At 55.7% G+C, this 21,004-nt stretch overlaps 1 protein-coding gene across 8 annotated transcripts in view; it reads right to left on the bottom strand.

The window, feature by feature from the left end:
* Window positions 1-21,004, bottom strand: part of HIVEP3 (HIVEP zinc finger 3) — a 487,717-nt gene that overhangs the window by 45,900 nt on the left and 420,813 nt on the right. For 7 of the 8 annotated variants that reach the window (XR_016211086.1, XM_089300862.1, XM_051856636.3 and 4 more), the window contains 2 exons: window positions 5,056-10,606; window positions 941-1,086 (listed from right to left, as the gene is read on the bottom strand). Coding sequence is in view for 6 of the 8 variants with exons in the window: in XM_089300862.1 (XP_089156988.1) it covers window positions 941-1,086; window positions 5,056-10,095 (5,186 nt within the window). In the remaining 2 variants the exon portion in view is untranslated. The remainder of the gene's footprint in view (window positions 1-940; window positions 1,087-5,055; window positions 10,607-21,004) is intronic. The other variant, XR_016211087.1, reaches the window with a different exon arrangement.

Here is a 21,004-nt window from a genome sequence, read left to right as displayed (position 1 = left end):
GGGGCATTTGCCACCCCTGGCCCCCTCCCCATCATCACAACGACCCTCCTCCCCACTCTCCCACCCCTCGCTGGTCAGTGGCACAGGTGGGATGCCTGACAATCTCTGCTCACCCCCAACCTTACGGAGGCCTCTGGCGCCACCCACCCTGACAGCTTCCAGTGGCCACTCTCATGGGGACCCAGGGTGCGTTTTCCTCCACGCCGTTCTCCCTCAGGACTGTGGGACTGGAGCCACCCTGATCACACCGGGCACACAGACACAGCGACCCTGAGACAGACACCCCAGTCCCAGGAGCAAACACGTGGCCACACAGAACACGGCTGGCACAGACCTGCCCCCAAGCACGTCTGAAAGAGGGCACCCTGCCAGAGCCCAGAGGGCCCCCAAGGGTTCCCGAGCTACTAGGCACATTGGGCTGCCAAAGACAGGCATCAAAGGCAGATAACCAGGAATGATACAAAAAATACTCACCAACCAATGAGGCCCGCGCCCCGGCCAGCCAGTCGGGGAGCAGTGGGAACGCCAGCCCACGCAGCCCTGCAAATGGCCTCATCGGCAGAGCCCGAGTCTGCATGAGAAGCCAGGTGTGACAAGGCAGCTGCTCAGGCAGTTCAGAGGCGACCAAGAGAATGGCAGTGCGGACAGGACCTTGGAGACTTGCTATTACTCCAGGCGTAAGGGACCTGGCCAGGATCCAGGGAAGTCCAGGGCTGGAGGAAGACCCAGACCCCCACAGATCCTCCACAGACACCTGGCATCTCCCATCCCCAGCACGGCGCCCCTCGGAGGTCCTGAACAGAGGTGTTCTGCCAGTGCCACGAGGGTGGTGTCTGCTCCCGGCACCACTGGAGCCGCACGGCGGCAGCTGCAGGCACGGTGCTGCCCAGGGTGCGGGCGCCCGCGAGCTCTTACGGTGAAAACCAGATGTGTCTCTTACCCTCCTTCGAAGATTTTGATCCTCGCCGGCTCCCCTCCCTTGGAGGCAGGAGCGTCCTTCTCCAGCTTCCCTCGCGTCTCGTCTTCCTTCTCCACTCTAGCTATATCTTTCTGGCCTTCCGGGGACACCAGTGACGGGAGGTGAACCTGGCCCGCCGTGGGAACGACAAGATCATTGCATGTTAAAGTTGCCATTTTCGGTCAGGAATGTCACGACGGTAACATGCCGTCCTGACAGTGTGGTGCGTGACGCCGCCCCCACGCATGGGCTGCCTTGCTGCATGCTCACCCCCCTTGGGGCAGATGCACTGTGGGCCCCCATGTTACAGGACGAAGGGAGTTAACTGACCCCCAGCGGGTGAGGTCTCTCACGAAAGGCCGAGTTGGGGGCTGGTGTCAGAGCCAGGAGGCTGACCAGCGCTTTGGAGTTAGCCTTGCTACCTGAGCCATGTTTGCTCAAGGTCTTTTACACCAGCCTGGGAGCCCCTGTGGGTGTGTCCTCACCTTGGTCTCCTTGGTCACCCCACACCCCCAAACAGGGCCTGTCTCAGAAAGATCCTTGAAGAATATTGGATGAATACATAAAGATTCTGCCTTTGGAGATGAATTGGTTCAGAGAGTCAAGGTTACCCGGAAAGTTAAGGGCAGAACTGGAAACAAGAGCACAGCTCTTCTGCTTCCAGGCCCCTCCCGAGCTAGTGCCAAAGACCTGGAGCCAGGCCAACGGTCCTGACCTACATGACCCCAGGGATCCAGGCACAGAGAGGCTGTGCATGCTGGGGCAAAAACCTGTTCTCTTTACAGAGCGATGGGGTCTCAATGAGAGCTGGCTCAGTCGGGGAGGGATGGCTGTGACCTTGAGCTTTCTGGACCTCTTCCATCCTAAAGACAGGTCCTCTGATCTCTCCAGTGGCAGCATGTGGGGGTGCAGCCTCGTGGAGGGAGCAGTGATGCCATGCCAGGGGCCAGGGCCAGCAGCGCCTGGAGTGAGAGTCTCATGCTACTTCGCATCACTGTCATTAAGGTTTTGAGAGACCACATGGTTTCCAGTCACTGGGAGCAGCAACCACATTCTCTGGTGCTGGGGCAATCTAAGAACCGCCACCCCCCACACACCAGCTGCCACATCGGTGCCTACAGAGAGAGGGTGGGGCTGAGCAGGAGGGCACCTGGCTGGGAATGGGGATCTGGATGCAGCTCCAGACGGCCACTGCAAGGGTGGCAGCGGTGGGAGATGGGGAGTTGTTGTGCTACTTCACCTCTCTGGCCTCAGACCCTCAAGGGCATTAGGTGACCTTGAATAGCCATTCCAGGACCCCTTTCTACTCAGTGGTCCCTGATTAAGCTCTTCAGAATTGGAGGCAGGGAGTGGAAACCAAGCAAGAATCTAGACTGCTGCCTGAGCCGGGGGTCCTGGGCACGCCCTTTCTGCTGGGATCCAGGGCTCTGACCCAGACCGCCCATGGAGTGACCAAGGGCACCCTACAGGCTGACGGACAGCTATTGACAATCAGCTGCGAGGTCTGAGGGGTGTGGTGTGGGTAGCAATGCACCACCCTACCAGGAAACACAGTATCAGAATTGAGCGCGAGCCCAAGGGTGCATTTTGGCTTTTAATGATACCAGTATGAACAGGCAGAGCTAAACACATTTCCTGAGTGTCAACGTGCCAAGCACAGTAGCAAGTGTACTTTGCATATTTTAACTCATTTCATTAACCCCATAGAGTTAATACATGTTATTGTTATCCCAGTTCTACAGACGAAGAACCCAGGGCACAGAGAGGCTGGGTAACTGGCCCGAAGCCAGAGAGAGTAGGGGAGGTAGTGCATTCCAACTTGGGCAACGTGGCACCTGAGTCCTTGCTCCTCATCTCTTTGTGGTGACAGTGCTGTGTGGTTGTCAAAGTGACCCCCAAGAAGAGTCGAGGAAGGAGAAGCCAGGGGCAAGGAATGTGGGTTCTCACAAAAGAGGCCAGAGGCAGAGTGGATCCCTACAGAAGCGTGGCTTTCTCCAGGACTTCCACAAGGGAAAAAAAGGTACGGTCAAACTCGAACATGGCATGGTGGCCCAGACACGCAGGGCGGCTGTCAGGGAGCTTCGCCACGTGAGGACCTTTTCAGAGTGACTAACACAGAAGGGAAGCGACAAGATGACAAATGGCAGCACAGGGTGCTCAGGAACTTCCTTAAAGCAGTGTCCAAAGGCAGACTGCATGGGAGATGGCAAGCTCCCACTGCTGGACACACGGGAGCAGAGGCCGGGCAGAGAGGCGGAACTGGAGAAAAGCCTCACGCCACAGGCCACGCAGTTACACGAATGCACCACGTCTGGCAAGAAACGTGCCAGTGGACCAAAGAGAATATTCCTAGAAAACTTTTTCAGCTTTTAGCTCGATCTAGGAAAGCAGCATCATAGATGAATGATGGTCAGATTCAATGGATCCAAATCACCACTTCCCTTTTCTTCAACGTCCTGTGCAATTTTCAGTCATTAGAAAATGGAGGAAGCCTGGATCATCCGAGGGGCTTTGGAGATCTAGGCTTATATCCAGCCTCTGCCACTAACTGCTGTGTGGCCTAGAGCAAGCTACTTAACCCCTCTGTGCCCTTGCATCCTCTCTAAAAAGGTGATTTACACCCTGACTTTAAAAGTGGTTGTGAGCATATTAGTTCTACATAACAGTTGGCACAAAACAGGTGCACCCAGAGTTGTAAGTAAAAACATAATTACAACAGCATGTTGGGAGTAGCCACAGCTGGTAAGACGCTGGAGAGTAGATCAGTGTGACATTTGTGGCAAAAGTGGGAATCATAGGGAGTAAATGTGGACAGCCATCCTGCAATGGCTGTGCAACCTAGCTAAGGTCAACACAACACAAAATGCACCCAGTGACACAACAATGAAGCTATGAATGTAGCAAAAGTTATGGAACCCAGCCTTGCTCACTCATCTACAACACACGTTTAATTTTGGGGATTTATGCATGATAGGGTCAAATCATCTGGTCTGAAGACACACTATTAACATCTTTAATTCTGAAAGCATCTTTGAAGGTTTTCTTTCCCCAAATAATTCAAGAGAATAAAGATAGACTCCTTGGAGTCAGACAGGTGTGGGTTCAAATTCTTGGCTTTCCAAACTTTTGCCATGTGACCGTGACCTCTCACCCTTGACCTGTCAGCCTCTCACCCTCGGCTCCCTCACCTGCAGAGTGGAGGTGGTCATGCCACCTCACAGCTCTGGGTGAGCACTGACCGGATGGCAGGACCCAGCACGGTGAAGCTGCTCAACAAGCAGGACCAGCTGTTATTCCACATATGCCAGTCAGCGTGACACAGCATGGCCTGAATCCTCAGGCTGCTCTTGTTAGGGTCTGAAGCAAATTTGGAATTACTGAAGCTCAAACTTGCAGGGGACTAGTTCATATTTTGGCTCCTACTGTGGACCAAAGTGAGAGGCAATAAGAGAGTAAATGTGAGTTCTTAGTGAGGGCCTAGTGGTCAGCATAGATGGGTCCAACTGTAAGAGGTATTGTCCCCTGGCTGGTGCAGAGGGATACTACAGATCAGCTCTGTTTGCTATCCTACTCACAGATAAGAAAGGAGGAACATTTCAGGAGTTGTTAATAGCAAATTTAGAACTCTGAAAATGGGAGTATTTCGAGTGGGCCTAGAGAATGGGAACAGCAGATATAGAGAGTAAGAAGGCAGGAGAAGTTTGATAAGATAAGGGAAAATCATTTGAATCAGGAATAGTATAAAGTTTTAAAATGTCTAAAGGCACTCCCATTGGCAAAGTTTTCCAACTCAGTCTTTTGGAGAATTGCGTTTGCCTTGTTGATATCTTTGATTTTACAGTAGAGGCTCATGGAAAAACATTATTGCTTTATAACTAACTTATCAAAAAGCATCTATTCCAATGATTTGAGGGACACACTGACAAAGCCAATAAACATATTTCCTTTAAGATGAGCAGTAACAAATGCTACAGAGAAAATCTTCCCACTCAGTTGGTTTTAGTTCTGCAAATGGAACCAGAGGACAATGTGGCTTTAAAAGCTCACCAAGGGCTTTTTAAGCTCAGCAGTGAGAAGAAAAACAAGACTGAACTTACCTCTGTCATGCGGGGCTTGCGGGAGCTGGATGGCACAAGCCTTCCTGCCTCAGGATGCGGAGCTGTGGCCATGGTGTATGTCTCTTTGCTCACCTTCTGCTTAGACCTCAGGAGGGACAAAGCAGCTTTAGTGGAAACCCCCGGAAGGTTGGGGTTGTACAAACTTATGCACCAACCAGCGTAAACAGAGGACCTCCTATCTGCATGCTGGATGTGATTTGGCTTAATGTAGTTTAAATAGCACCAACTGACATTAGTGGTCGTGTGGAGGCTGGGGAACTGCAGTACCTTCTTTGAGTCCATACCTTCTTGCGGCTTGGCTGGTCTGGGGGGCGTTTCTGACAGAGGCAGAGAGCTGGGAAGTGCTAAGGGAGGGAGGTCAGGTTGTTCCTTGGGGTCTTCTTTCTTCACGCTCAGTGGGGGCAGCCCTCTTCGGTGAGGTCTGCCAGTTGGCTGGGCACATTCTCTCAGAGCTTCAGAGCCTGGGTCTGTCCCGGGAGGCAACGTGGGATGGGGCAGAGGAGGAACTTCCTTTGGGTGAGACGGGTCTGAGGACAGGCTGGACGCTGCTTCTAGCTCCCTCCTGCTCTGGCCCTGACTGCCTACGTGGGGTCTCTCTGGCCTCTTTCCATCCTCGGGGCTGGGAAGCGCCACGCTGCATGGCCTCACCAACTCCAGTTTTTCGTCTGCCTTGGAAGCCTCCTCCTCCTTCACCCTTTTTTGCTGCTGGGTTTCCATGGTGAGTTCAAGGCTGCCAGCTGGGGAAAGGACACGTTTGCTTCCCCCTGCGGTGGATGAGCTCCCCTCCAGGCTCAAGACACTCTCTGATGACAGGGAGGGGCCTTTCCTTTCGGGCAATGTGACAGGCACTCTCAGGTATGGAGTCGGGAACCCTCTGCTATGCTCGTCACTTAACCCAGATGGTCCCGGCTCCACCTCATACACCTCCGCCCCACGTGCAGCTGTCCCTGTAGACAGGGGCTCCTCAAACTTGGCAAGAGATGCTGTGGCTGTGCTGCCTGGGGACTGGGTGACCAAGATCTGGGAGAGGGTGGTGTACATTGCACTCCCATAGGATGGCATGTTGGTCTGAATGCGGACGGGGACAACCAGGGACACCATGGCATCCGGACAGGCGGGCAGGGCCAGCGGAGGGGCCGATGTGGGTGCCGAGGAGCTGGCTGGGGGAGCCCCGGGGGGCAGCTGGACGTCGCTGCTGTACGCTGTGCTGGAGGAGGGGCCGGCGGTTCCTGTGGCCAGCGGGGCCAGGCTGGTTTTGATCAGGGGCAGGTGGCTCTCCACATCGCCAGGGAGCTGAAGCGCAAACTGGGATTGCAGCGGCAGGAAGAACCCCGGGGAGAGTGCTGATGAGGAGGGGTATGGCATGGGGAGATACGAAGGGGGCTGCCGGAAGGGGATGCTGGCAGGATGAGGCATGAGCTGCGGGAGGTGGAGCTGGCCTGGGTGCAGAACTGTAGGTTGGAGAGGAAGCGGTGGGGCTTGAAACAGAGAGGGAGGAAGTGGGGGCACGGAGTACGGCGAGGAGAGGAGGCTGGACATGGCCTGGGTGGAGAAGAACTCTGGAGACTGTCCGGGCTCATGCTGCAGGAGGTGCTGGAAGGAGAAGAGGGAGACGGGCGGGGGCAGGTACGGTTTCTCCGGCAGGGGGAGCTGCGCCACGGGGTGGTGCAGCACCTGCAGTGCCTCTGTGTAGGGTGGAGGAGAGCCCCTCGGGGGCCGGTCCTGCACCTGGCCCTTGCCTCCAGAGTGCCCGCTGTGCGAGGGGCCCGCCGAGGAGATCTGGGGTAGTGAGCTTTTGGTGGGAGGTTTGCCGGGCGAGGGCTGTGCTTCCTCACTCTCCTGTCTCCCCTTGGGGGCGGCCTCGGCCTCGGCTTCTGGAGGCCTGCTCAGAGAGGCCTGTCTCACCAGGAAGCATTTCCTTCTCTCCGGAGGAGCTGCTGGGGCTGGGGGCCCGGCGGGGCCTGGCGTGGGAGGGCCTGCGGAGGACAAGCTGCCGTAGTCGAAGGATTTGCTGCGTGTCTCGGTCATGTGCGCAGAGTGGGACACGTTGGGGCTCTGCTCCGAGGCTGACCTGCGCATCTCTCGGGCGTGTGGGTGGTGGCTGGGGACAGTCAGCATGTGGGTGCCCAAGGGCTTGGGGCGTGTGTCGGAGGAGGGGCCAGGGGCCTCTGCTTTCCCGTGCTCATCCCTCTCGAAGGAGGCCGAGCGGCTGGACCCGCTCTCCTGGCTGGGGCTGCGAGACAGAGGCACGGGCGACTCGAAGCTGGACTCGCCCGACGACTGGGCCATCTCTGCCAGGCGCAGCCTCTTCTTCTTGGGCGGCAGCTTCTCGGCGGGGAGCTGGGCGAGCGTCTGGCTGCGCTGGGGCCACTGGAACTCCTCTGTCTTCTCGGGCTCCTTCAGGGGCGGCTCGGGCTCCGTGTCGGGCCGGTCAGGCTCCTCGGTCACCAGGATCTCGGGTACTTGAATGTTGGGCTGCCGGACCAACCTGGGCTGCAGCGAGTGTGGCGGGCGTGTGTGGGCCGAGGCGGCGGGGTGCGAGGAGAATGGGGCTGGAGGCTTCTCTTCCCCCTCCGGGCCCCCGGGCTGCTCCAGGGAGTCGGACTTCTCGAAGGAGCTGGTGTGCTGGATGACGGAAATCTCTTTGGACGTTGTCCTCCTCTCCTTCCCTGATTCCGCACCGGGCCCTGGCTTGGGAGTCCTTGGCTGGAAGCCCAGGGGTCCCTCCAAGGGCGGGCCTGATTTACTTGGTTCTGCTGGTGACTTGGTGGACTCCAGGGGAAGGTTCCGAGCGGCCTCGGACGACGGCCCGGCACTGCCCAACTGACCTTTTGTCGACTCGAAGGCAGGTGGCTCTTCCTCGTCCCCAAGGCTCTTCTCTTTCCTCCTCTTCCTCAGGGGCGTGAGCTCCAGGGTGGTCCCCAGTTTATAATGCATCATCTGGGACCACGGCTCGTGCTCTGCCTGGCCCTTGTCGGCCTCGGGGGGTGGGTGAGCACCCACAGAGCTGGGCTTGGTGATCTGCAGCTCTGAGCAGTAGTATTTCTTGTGGGCTTCGTAGTTGTCCCTCTTCTTGTAGCGAGCACCACATATGTTACATTCATAGACAGCCCCTTTCGTCTTCAGCCCTTTCTTGGTCTTTTTGCTGAGTTCGCTCTCCTTGGGCTCCGGTTCCTCCGAGGGTTTGGAGGCTGCCTCTTTGCTGCTTGGGCCGGCCTCCTCGGAACTGTACTCGCCTCCCAAAGGTAGTTCGATGGCCGGCTGGCGCTTCAGCATCCGGGGGTGGGAGGTAAACACTTGACTGCTGCGGCTCAGGGTGTCGGAGTCGGTGACGTGGTCATCGAAGGAGTAGCTACCTCGGAAGGTGGGGTGGGGGGTGCTGATAGAGCAGGCGGCCGAAGGCATTGAGTGGCTTCTCAGGAGAGGCACAGGAGGGGTGGTGCTGGGCGGGTGCTGGAGGCTCAGCAGCGATTGCTTCTCGCCGTGGGGCAGCAGGGGCTCCCGGTAGAGGCTGGACTTGGGAGACTCCATGCTGCTGCGCCTCGAGAGCGAGCTCCTCCTGGGCTTCACGCTGTCGATCTCGCTCGTGTCCACCACGGCCTCGTTGATGGTGATGAGCTTCGTGATGTGCTCGATCACTTGCGTCCGGGGCACAGACAGCGGTACCAGGCTGGGCTTGTCTTCGGTGGACAGGGGCAGGAGGGGCTGGGTGGAGGTGGCCGTCAGCATGGCGGTCCTCTGCCCGATGCGCCCGCACTTACCAAAGATGATCTCGGCGTAGGACTTGGCGTTGGTGTTGGGGGGGCTGGCCTGCTGCTCGGCGCTCTCGGAACGGGAGAAGTAGCCCGACTCGGTGCTGCCTTTGCTGCCCGGGCTCAGGAAGGCCTGCTCGTCGATCACCTTCTTCCTCTCGCTTAGGCGGAGGGCCAGCTTCTGCTTAATCGTGTGGGTGTCTTCAGGTTTGTGGCTCTGGGGGTGCTCGGAGGAAGGTTCTGCAAACGCAGAGGGGTCCTCGAGCGACGGCGCCGAGCTGGACTGGGACAAGGAACCGCGTTCGTGGCCGGAGCCATGGCTCCCGGAGCCGTACACAGCGCTGGAGAGCAGCGGGTGCTTGGGCCTGGGGGAGAGCTCGGCTGTGTGACTGGCCGCGGTGCCCGTCTCCTCTTCAGAGTCTGTGCTTTCTCCCTCGGTGGGCTCCTCGAACTCCTCCCCGGGGAGCCTCTCCATCTCCAGCCCCGGCGGGTACACCTCGCCGCCCATGCCCGAGGCCAGGCCCGCTTTGATGCGGTGGGCGTGGGACTTCCTGTGCTTGTAGAGGTTGCTCTTGGTCTTGAAGGAGAAGCCGCAGGGGCCGCAGGGGTAGGGCCTCTCGCCCGTGTGCGAGCGGATGTGCTTCTGGAGCACGCTGGGCTTGGCGCAGGGCCGGCTGCAGTACTGGCAGATGTACTTGCCCGGCTTCTGGGGTTTCCTCTCCTTCTTGGGTGCCTCTTCCGTGGGCTTCAAGGTGACCTGGGAGGGCCGGGGCACAAAGACCTTGGGGATGCCAGGCAGGTCCTCGGCGGGGATGATGGAAGCGTGAGGAGGCAGGAGCTGGCCCTGAGGGTGGAGCCCAGGGGCCACAAAGGAGCCTGAAGGTCCGGGTCTCATGGGGTCGACCAGCTGCCAGGTGGACCCTTCCAGGAGGTGCTTGGGTTTGCCGGGCGACATGAATGCTGGTGTCAGAGGGTGCTGCGGAAGCTGTGAGATGTGGACTGTGGCCTCAGCCGACGGCCTCTTGGGGGGCTTCTGCTGCTGGCCCGTTTTCTCCTGAGAGCCTTCCCGGAGGGCCGAGGAGGGGCCCGGGAAGGGCTGCGGGGCTAGGAGCTCCTGGGGCGTGCTCTCCTGGGAGGCAGCGGTGCCGCTGCCTGGGTACGGGACGCCGGAAGTGACGCTGGGCTGCACGGCCTCTCCTTTGGTCAGCCGCTTCCGGGGACTTCCCTCCGCCTTCTTGGTGCCCTTAGCACTTTGTTCAGGATCCATGACCTTCGGAGAGATTTCAGAGGCTATTCAGGGAGGGTCCGGGCAGGCTGCATTTACGAGCAATCCGGGTGTCCCAGAGGGAGGTGTCCAGCTTTGGCCGAGAGCTGTGGAAGTCAAACCCCAGACGGCTTTGGAATTTTTTTTTTTTTTGCAAGTGTCACTGACTGCAAGTGACCTCAGGGCAGGTCATACTGGTGAGGCATGGCCCTCTACTTCACAGACAGGAAACGCACCGGCACTTCCTGCCTGCATGTCTGCCGGGAACACGCCATGTGGGATGTCAGTATTGCCATCGTGTGGTTGCAGTTGGCAGTGGCAAGTGGTCCCTAAGAGTCCCCCGTGTGCTATGCGAACAGTTGAAGGTGGGCGATGTCTGTGTCCATGGCCCAGTCATCCCTGGTCCTGGCACGAGAGATGCCACACTGGATGCTGGGGCGGCTCCCTTCCGGCCTCTTCTCTCCCGTGGTCCCGTGCTGGGGATCAACAGTCTTGGATGAGAAGTGACACTCTTCTGCTTGACAAAAGCACACACACACACAAAAGAGAAGAGACGGTTACCGTCACTTGTCCATGGCCTGGGCAGCAGCTGGCACTTGTGGTCAGACCTGCCTGAGACCCCTGGAAGGTTAAGCTCAACTGGAACCGCAGACCCTAACTCTGTGTACCCGAGCACCACCCACCCTTCCCTCGCCCGCTTCTGCCTGGGGGGCAGGTGGCTCCGGTGCCGAGGTGTTTCTGGGTTCTGAGGCCCCAGGGGGCACTGGGGGCAGGAGGCATGTGGGCTCTGGCACCTGCAGGGCAGCGAGGGACAGGGGCTTGGGCTCTGCCATCCACTCAGATTGGGTGTGAGTGCGCTCAGCCTCAGTCGCCTCATCTCTACCATGGGAAACAGTGCCCGCTCCACCGCACACCCAGGCTGCAGGCGGCTCTGAGCAGACAGGGTTGGCACATCACAGTCAACAGAGTGGCTGCAGATTTCCAGACTGGACACTTGAGAGAGTGAGAGGGGCCCCGCTACTCATCACAGAGGAGCAACAGGAACAAAGCAGGACTGTCCCAGGCAAGCCCTTACGGCCAGCTCAACGGAGACCCGACACATGGGCCAAGCACGTCTGGGCCTCTGCTATAAACCTCAGATCTCTGCTGTCCCTAAGGATTGCAATCCCACCACAGTCCCCTGATGGATTCTCAAGAGACCATCGCGTCTGACCCCCTCGCTTGACAGATGAGGCGGCTGAGGGCTACATGCAGGATGTGACTTCCCCAGAAAACCACGCAGGAGAGCAACAGAACTAGGCCACCCTACGCCTCCAGGGCCCCAGCCAGCCTCGCCTCCCACCTCGATGAGCAACGTCCTCTGAGGCCCCTGTGGCACAGCGGGTACCGGCATGACCCAGGGCACCACAGCAGGAGCCTCAGGAGCCATCTGGGATCTGAACAGGGGAGTTGGCCTCTCCATATATGACCGGGACTCACTGTGGCTGCTGCAGATGGCGGGGGGACTGGCTGGGGTCGGGGAGCCAGTCCCGATAGCGCCAGCCCAGGCCTGGCCTGCCCAAGCTTGGGTGGGCAGAGGCACTGAGGTGTGCTGGTCAGACAAGACAGAAGTCATATGCAGACAGAGCACTGTTCTCTGAGCTGAGCGGGGCCTCCCAGGCTGGCTGCACCTGTGTCGGGGGAGGCCCATAGGGCACCATGGATAGCTAATAAAGGGAGACTATACTTAGTATTTCTACTGACCCCTTCCTACCCGGAGCTCAGAGCATCCAGAACACTAGCTAGTGGCAAGCTTTGCTTCGTATGATGGACGGACGGGTGGCTCCTGTGGCATGGGTGGGCGGTGATGAGTCTGAGTAGGGGTCAGAGGGCCAAGGCGGCCCCTGCATGATCTGGGCCTGTGGTGGTGGTCCCTGCCCTAAGCCACAGGGCTCTGCAGGGGCGGGAGGGGGAAGTGCCCAGTGGCTGGGATTTGGTGTAACTCCCAGGGCCAGGTGGAAGGGGCAGGGGCTGAGAGAGAGATGGTCAGGTGACTGTTACGTCATCAGGTGACTCACTGGGCCAGGACCACCTGCCTGAAGTCTATGTGTGGACGACACCTGTGAGTGGGGCCTGGTGCCCCTCCGGGGAAGGGTCTCCTGCCTGACCCACCAAGGGAAGAACAACCAGGCCACCCAGTGTGCAGCCAGGGGGTCTTCATTTCACACAGAGAGGCAAGTGAGCCACAGTGGGGACCACCGGCCCAGGCTTCCGGGACCAGTGCTCTCTGACACCTGGCTCTTCTGTGTCCCGACAGGGCTGAGGGGCAGCGAGAGAGGTAGCTGGGACTGCAGGTGCAGGAGAACCTGGCAGAGCGCAAAGGAAGGCAGTCCTGGAAGTGCGCCTGTTGAGACATGGCATAATCAGTGTCTCGCTGAAGCCCCGCACTCCTTCAGAAGGGTTGTTCTCGTCACTGTGACCAAGAGACACCAAGGAAATGACTCAGGGGTTTTGAGGGTATGCACGAGGCTTTAGCATGAGCTCGGAGTGCCAGAGGAGAAAGGTTGCTTCTCCAGGAACTGGAGCGGGCACCTGTAATAGTCACCAGAGAAACGGGCTCAGAGCTTCCCTGACAGCGCCCAGGAGCTGGGCCAACAGGAGCCCGAGCTAGGGAAAGAGGAAAAACATCATCTGCTGGAGGTGGAAGAATGGCCACGGGGTCCACACTGCTGGCCACTGAGGCCACGGCCCCCAGGGAGCTCTGGCTTAGATACAGAATCACCAAGGTAACCTGAGCTTCAATTGGCTAACACAGCAACTTAGCTCCTACTTCTAGAAGCTTCCATAGATACAGCAATTAGAAACACCCAACAGGGAAGAAGCAGAGCTTGTGGGGCTGGAGCCACAGAAGCCTCAGGGGAGTAGGGGGGGATGGAGGAGCCAGCAGGGCCAAGCCGAGGCAGCCTGAGGCTGGCACCTGAACTGAGGGGTACTGCCTGCGTCCCAGGCATTGGGACCCCATGGCCACAGCTCAGATGGACATGCGGGGGCTCCACCAGAGGGGGAGATGGGAGGTGGGCTAATTGGGTGGACAGCTCTACCAGAGCTTGCGGGAGGCCAGCCTGAATGTGCCTTAGGCTCTGACTGAGGAGCCTGGGCCCCAAGCCAAGGTAGATAAGGTGGAGGTGAGAAAGGGGCGGGGCCTGCTGCCCGAGGAGCTGTGAGGCAAACCTGACCCCAGACCTGTGAGTTTAAGAAAGATCTTAGTTTGTAATTTACTTAAACACACAGACACACACACACACACACACACATACACACCCCAGCACACACACAGACACACACAGATGCACAGACACAGACACACACAGACACAGAGACACAGACACACACAGACACACACACACCCCAAACACACACAGACACACACGCACAGACACACACACACCCCAAACACATTCTTCAATATACCAAAATCGAGCCACAAATTTTACTGACAGTAGTAAAACATGAATCTCAAGATACCAATAAAGCAAACCTTCCACTTAACTTGCATAGGTGGGGACTCAGTACAAGACCACAGGCTGGACACGAGGCAGGCACTCTTATTTAATAATCCCACAACAGAACCACTGTCCTCCCTTGGGATTCTTTGTGTGCAAGGCTCATGCACGTGTGTGCATTTGCATGTATGTGTGCAAGACACAGCATGATTCTTCCCCTGCAAAGAAGTGTAAAAGTGGCTGTGGGCTGGGTGGTGACAAGATGGGCCAGCCGTGAGGACACGGGTTGAGAGACTAATGGGGGGATCCGGCAGAGAGCCACAGCAGGAGGTCTGGACAAAGAGGGTGCCCAACACCAAGACCAAGGATGGGGCTCTTGCTGGGAATGAGAGAGGCGGCAGAGACCATGTGTTTCTCCTACCAGCCATTTCCTTTAGTATTCGAAGGCCCCTGAGCTTTAACTGGCTCCATGGCCACCCAGCGAGATCCGGTATCTCCCGGGCTTCCTTGCAGCTGCAGCTGCAGCACCTACATCATAGCTGGAAGGAAAAGTGGGCGCTTTCACTTGCCCATTTTCTTAGGAAGGGGCAGGGAAGCGGTGGTGGTGACACAGCCCTAACTTCAGGGACAAGAACAGTACCCAAGGGACAGCAGGGCCAGAGGACAGCGCCATGCTGTGAAGCAGAGACACCTGTCTCCGAGAGAGAAACACAGCTCTGTCTGGCTGAAGCCACAGTGACTTGGTTCCTTTCAGAGCAGTTGAATAAACACACTGATGTGTATGGTGGTCCCTAGGGAACAGGGAAGGACCTGCCGGAACCTCTGCCACCCTTCAGAGTTGGCAAGTGTCCCTTGGCTCCCAGCCCCTTGCATCCTCCAGGATACACCTTCTCACCCCAAGCTCTTCCAACATTGACTCCCCTCTTACTTGCGAGGACTCTGGGGATTTCTTGGGTCCACCCAGATAAACCAGGACCATCTCCCCGTCCTGAGAGCCTCAGCCACAGTCACAAAATCATATTTGCCACGACAGAAGGCATATTCACACGTGCTGGGGACCATCATTCTCCCTACCATAATGGTAACTTTTTTTAAGATTTATTTACATATTTGAGAAGCAGCATTCCAGAGAGAGGATGAGACAGAGAGTGAGCTTCCATCTGCTGGTTCACTTCCCAGATGGCCATAATAGCCAGGATCCAGGAGCTTTATCTGGGTCTTCCACATGGGTGCAGGGGCCCAAGGACTTGAGTCATCTTCCATTACTTTCCCAGGGCACAGCAAAGAGATGGATTCGAAGAGGAGCAGCCAGGACTCCAACAGGCACCTGGGATGCTGGAGCTACAGCACAGCGCCAGAGACAGCCCCTATGACATCTTATTTTAAAAAATACTTATTCCTTGATATCTTAGCCAGGCTTAGCATTTTTGCATAAATTTATGAGCCAGTTATTTCACCCAGGGGATTACTTTTCATATCCTTTGCTTATGTTTCTAATGGGTTATATTTTTCTTACTGGTTTATAGCAGTTCCATTGGTACTGGGGATTCTTTATACACAAGGCTGCAAATAGCTCCTCCTATTTGTAACTGGCCTTGAACTTGACTGTATAGACAAATGTATCATCAGTTTTCCTCTTAGGACTTTTAGGTTTCGTGTCTGAAATGGTTTTATAGAAAATCAATTTTCTATATAGTTCCTGTCTGACTCATCTTTCCCTTCCCTCCTGCCCCAGCTCCCTCCTGCCTGTCTACTGCCATCCTGGCTCTGTCTGACATGTATGTGGGGATAAGGAATGGGCTATCCAGGTGCGCTAACACCAGGATTGAATGGCCCATCCCCCTCTCTAAATGTCCCGGGCATCGGGTCCTCACCCCCAGACAGACCACGGAAACAGGCTCGCAGGAGAAAGGGCCCCGCACCTGTGAGCTTGTGAAGCCCTCCAGGTCAGTCTGACACACAGCTTTCTTTTCTGCAGACTGAGTTCCTCTAACTGCCTCTCTAAGGAGTCCCCGGCTTAGAGCTCTCCCTCCCAGCCCCACTGCACCCCATGATGACGGTGGAAAGGGAAATCTCTTCACCTGCCAACTCCCCCCCTTCACCCAACAAGTACCCTCAACAGCTCCCACTGCAGAGGGATAAGGTTCAGCCTATGGTGTTTGGGTCCAGACTTCCCGGGACCCTCCACTCTTCCCAGCCGCCTCTGGCTCCAGCCAGCATGCTCTGAACTCCCTGGGGATCAGGAGGAGAAAGGAGACAAAGGAAATATGTTAATAGTAGAAGGAGGCGTGGCCAGGAGGGAGGTGCAGCCCAGGCAAAGCACAGGGCGGGCCATGCCAGGCTCTGCGGATCTGGGGCCCAGAACACCCAGAGCAGACCCTCCAGACTCCACACTGCCTCGGGGTGGGTTCTGGGTATGTGGCCCTCTGGGCTTAGTAGTTATGACAGCAACTCCAAACTGAAGGCTCTGGTGTGCCAGGCACATTCTACAGAGCTGTCTGTGGTCAGAAAGCTGGGGGAGGCATGACCCCGTGCTGATGGCGTGGGGTAGGCAGAGGCATGCTGCTGGGCCGGAGCAGGCTTTCAGAGACCCCTGCCCCTTACACCCTCCGGCCTGGAGTCAGTCATGGAAAACTGGCATGGCCTAGGTTCCCAAGGACGGCCAGCGTTGGCAGGAAGACGTCCTCTGCTAATCCAGCAGGTGTAACAGCGCTGCTTCCCTGAGAAGCCACACAGGCTGTCACATGGGGTCAGGCCTGGGGCTTAACCTGTTTTCTTGGTGAACTTGTCTCCCCTTGAACTGGGCCCTACTCATCTTACTATTTCCAGTGGGCACTGAGTAAGATAGGAAACATTTTTTAAAGTAGTTGACTGAGTACCTACTGTGTGCCTCAAATATGCCAAACATCAACAAATGGGCTCTCCCAGGTGTCTTCTGTGTGCAGAGGAAGACCGTAGGTAATTGCTCCAGACCACACGAGAAGGGGCAGAGGCAGGATCTGAATGCCAAGTGCAGCCCAACACCTCAGAAACCCCCAAGGGCCCTGAACTTGGCCAGGGCAGCCCAGGTGGACCCTACCTTCTTTCCCAGTGTCCCAGCTCCTCCAGGAAGTCATTCCTGGGTAACGACCACCTCCCGCACCTGGACCAAAGCCCACCCCACGGGCAGCTCATTGCCTGACGCTGTTCACCTTAGGGCTGAGTTTCTTGATAAATGCTTTTCCTGCAACAATGAGTGGTACATTATTCATTCTCTCGAAGGCTCTTAAGTCTTTCCCCTTGGGTGGCTGTGGCTTTTGTGTTCCTACTTTTCGTCTTTGTCCCAACACCACGACCTAGACAGAGCTTGGCAAATTCCGTTTACAGCAAGGAGAAACCTCAGCAATCCTAGGTGAGCTGGATCTGGCTAGTGTTTGTCTTCCTGTTAGAGCCCAGGGACCAGGCTGAAACCGACGTCTCTGGGGAGAATGCAGTCCCAGGGACATTCCCGTGTGTCATGGTCAAGAACCGCCCTGGGCTAGGCCTGCCCAGGTCCAGACTCAGCCCTGGTCCCCTGTGGCTGAGGGTGAGTGTCTACACTGAAAACAACGAACCCTTTCTGTGGGTTGGGGCTGCTCTTGGGGTTTTGCACAAATCAGCACATGTGTTCCTCACGAGAACCCCAGCCAGCAGGTGGCACTGTTGTTTTCCACTTGACAGATGAGGACACTAAGGCACAAAGTCCCAAAGGCACTAAGAGCCAGAACCTGGACTCAGAGTATCCGGTGCCTTCTGCAGCGCAGACCCTCCAGGCAGCCGGGGCCGCGCCAGCCCCCCACTCTCCACCCCACACTCTCCGCCACACACTGCTCCAGCAGCCTTCCAGCCGGCCTGGCCTCGTTAAGAGCGTCCCTTTGTCTTTCACCTGGGAAGGTATCTACAGTGTTTAATGAAGCCTTGCTCCCACTGAGACAGGAATTGCTGCCGGCTCCCAGCAAGGGCCTGGTGAAGGTCGCGTGCTTGTGGGTAATTAACCTAAGTTACCCTTCCATACCCAGTTATCTACCTGTCCACCTATCTCATCAGTTATTTATATCTGCTTTTCCCTGTAGGGATTAAAAGAGGCTCCCGGACACCTGTGTGGACTCCGTGTGCACCGTGAACTTAACCTGACCTCTTTATCTCCAGTGGTCCAGGAAGCGCTGTGGGTGAAAGAGCTTCAGGAAGAACAAAGGCTGAGCTGGGAGCAGCTCCGGCAGCCCTGTCGTCTGGCCGCTTGCCTTGTGCCGGTGTCCATCAGCACCGCCCAGACACACCTGTAGCCCACGCAGGCTGCCACGGCCTCTCGTCAGTTTACCACAGGTTGCTAGCTGCTCTTCTGATGGCATCTTGTTTAGAATCAAGTGGCTGTGGTACGAAAGGCACACTTGCTGACCAGCTCCCTCGGGGGCTCAGAGCCTTCCGTCGACCATGAAGGGAAACAGAGAACACCCTAGAATACAGCCGCACGATAGAAGGGCAGATGGCCAGGGAGACTGGGGGGCACAGACAGCGTGTTCTGCCAGGGGTGTAGGGTCTCCGTCACTCCTGGCCACACAGCGAGATGGGTTTAACTGTACCAGCAGTGACACAGCAGTGACAACAATTGCTCCTCTGCAACTCACTCCTTTATCCATTCAGACTGCAAGAATTACCAGGGTCTTCTCAATGCTAGGCCAGTAACAGAAAACTGAAGGAAACTGTAGACCTTACCATAAAGCTACAACACTCAAGACAGCATGGTATCCACACAAGGATGGACAGAAAGGTCAATAGAAACAGAACAGAGTAAGGAAGCATCCCCCCGCCGCGGAGACACACACACACACACACTCTCCTGATTTATTAAAAAGTGGCTCCAGCTCCTTATCCCAGCTTCCTGGTAATGTGCGCCCTGGGAACTCAAGTAGTTGGGTCCATGCTGGGTATGTGGGAAGCCCAGATTGAGTCCCTGGCTCCCGACTTCAGTGTGGCATAGTCCTGGCTATTGTAGGCATTTAGGGAGTGAACCAGCAGATGGGGACTGTCTTTCAAATAATTAATTAATTGATTGATTGATTTTAAAATGCTATTGTACTTGATGGGGGTGGGAGGGTGGTGATCTGTTCAGTAAGTGCTATTGAAGCAATCGGATATCTACACGGACAAAAAACCAGTGTTGGCCCTCTGCCTCACACCGGAGACGAAGTTGATGTGAAACGGATGAGAGGCCTGAGTAGAAAAGATTAAATGATGAAGCATGTAGAAGAAAACAGAAGAAAATATCTTCATGGACTTAGAGTCATGAAGATTTCTTTTTTTTGACAGGCAGAGTGGACAGTGAGAGAGAGAGACAGAGAGAAAGGTCTTCCTTTTTCCGTTGGTTCATCCCCCAGTGGCTGCTGTGGCTGGCGTGCTGCGGCCAGTGCACTGTGCTGATCCAAAGCCAGGAGCCAGGTGCTTCTCCTGGTCTCCCATGGGGTGCAGGGCCCAAGGACTTGGGCCATCCTCCACTGCACTCCCTGGCCACAGCAGAGAGCTGGCCGGGAAGTGGGGCAACCGGGACAGAATCCGGCACCCTGACTAGAACCTGGTTGGGACAAGAACCCGGTGTGCCGGCGCCGCAGGCGGAGGATTAGTCTAGTGAGCTGCGGCGCCAGCCACGAAGATTTCTTACTCAACTGACCAAAGCATAGTCACACATAATCGTAAAGGGAAAGACTCATGATGAATCGTGCTTCATGACAATTTAACTTCTGTTCACCAAGAAACACTAATAATAGAGTGAAAAAATAGAGTAAAAAAAAACGACAAGCCACAGACTGGGAAAGGATATTTGCAATACATACTCAACAGAGGACTCATATCCAGAACATAAAAAGAATTACAAAAACGAACAAGAAAAGGGAGACAACCCAATATCAAATGGCAAAAGCTAACTTAAAATGAATCAAGGACCTACACATGAGAGCTAGAAAATGCTTAGAAGAAAATACACAGAGAAAGCTTCACAATCCTGAGTTTGGCAATGGCTTCACAGATGTGACACCAAAAGCAGAGGCAACAAGAGAGTAAAACATAGATAAATTGAACTACATCAAAATTCAAAACCGTGCACCAGAGGATAAAATCAACGTGAAAAAACAACCTATCAGGTGTTGGTGTTGTGGCGTAGTAGGCTAAGTCTCTCTGCCTACAGCACTGGCACTTCATGTGGGCCCCTGTTGGAGTTCTGGCTGCTCCATTTCCAATCCAGCTCCCTGCTAATGTGCCTCGGAAGGCAGTGGAAGACAGCTCAAGTGCTTGGGCCCCTGAACCAATGTGGGAGACCGGGAAGAAGCTTCTGGCTCCTGGCTTTATATCAGCTCAGCTCAGCTATTGTGGCCATGTGGAAAGTGAACCAGCAGATTGAAGATCTCTCTCTCTCTCTGTCTCTCCCTCTCTTTGTAAGCCTCTTAAATAAATAAATCTTTAAAAAAAACAGCCTATGGAATGAGAGAAAAAACTTACAAATCTTATATCTGAAAAGGGATTGATACCTAGAATATATAAAAAATTACTACAACTCAATAACAAAAGAACAGCCCAACTGAAAATGAGCAAAGGACTTGAATAAACATCCCTCCTAAGAAGTTCTGCACATGGTCAACAAGGACGTGAAAAGGTGCTCAAGATCATTAGGGAAATGAAAATCAAAACCATAAGGAGAAAGCAACTCACACAGCTTGGGATGGCTACCTTCAAGAAAAGAAAGGAAGAAAGTGTTGGCGAAGATGTGCAGAACTGGAGCCCTGTGCTCTGCTGGTGGCAGGCTTATGGTGCAGCACGGTGCAGGCCTCTAACGCAGTGGCTAAGATGCTGCCTGAGGGGCAGGCACGGGGCACTGAGGTGAAGCCCTCATTTGGGATACGTACATCCTGTGTTGCAGTGCCCCATTCGAGTCCTGATTACCAAGCTTCTGATCCAGCTTCCTGCTAAGGCACACCCTGGGAGGCAGAAGGTGATGCTGATGTACCTGGGTCCCTGTCACACCCATGTGGGAGACCTGGATTGAGTTCTGGACACCTGGCTTCAGCCTGACCCAGCTCTGGCCATTGTGGGCATTTGGGGAGTGAACCAGCAGATGGAAGACTTCTCTCTCTTGCTTTCTAATATAAATGAATGAATGAATAAATAAATGTAAATTTTAAAAAGAGTAAAGTTTCTGTGAAAAACAGAATGCTGGATGCTCAAAAAACTGAAAATAAAATTATGACTGAGCACTTCCAATTCCGGGTGCAGAGTTAAAAGAATTGAAAGCAAGGTCTCAGAGATACCTGTACACCTTTGTTCATAGCAGCACCATTCACACAAGCCAGGAGAGAGAAGCAATCCCTTGGGGCTGGCGCTGTGGCGTAGTGTGTGAAGCTGCCACCTGCAGTGCCAGCATCCCA

Source organism: Oryctolagus cuniculus, chromosome 7 (assembly GCF_051225735.1).
Source record: "Oryctolagus cuniculus isolate XC-2025 breed Fujian yellow rabbit chromosome 7, ASM5122573v1, whole genome shotgun sequence".
Taxonomy (NCBI): Eukaryota; Metazoa; Chordata; class Mammalia; order Lagomorpha; family Leporidae; genus Oryctolagus; species Oryctolagus cuniculus.
This window is presented reverse-complemented; position numbering and strand designations above follow the sequence as displayed.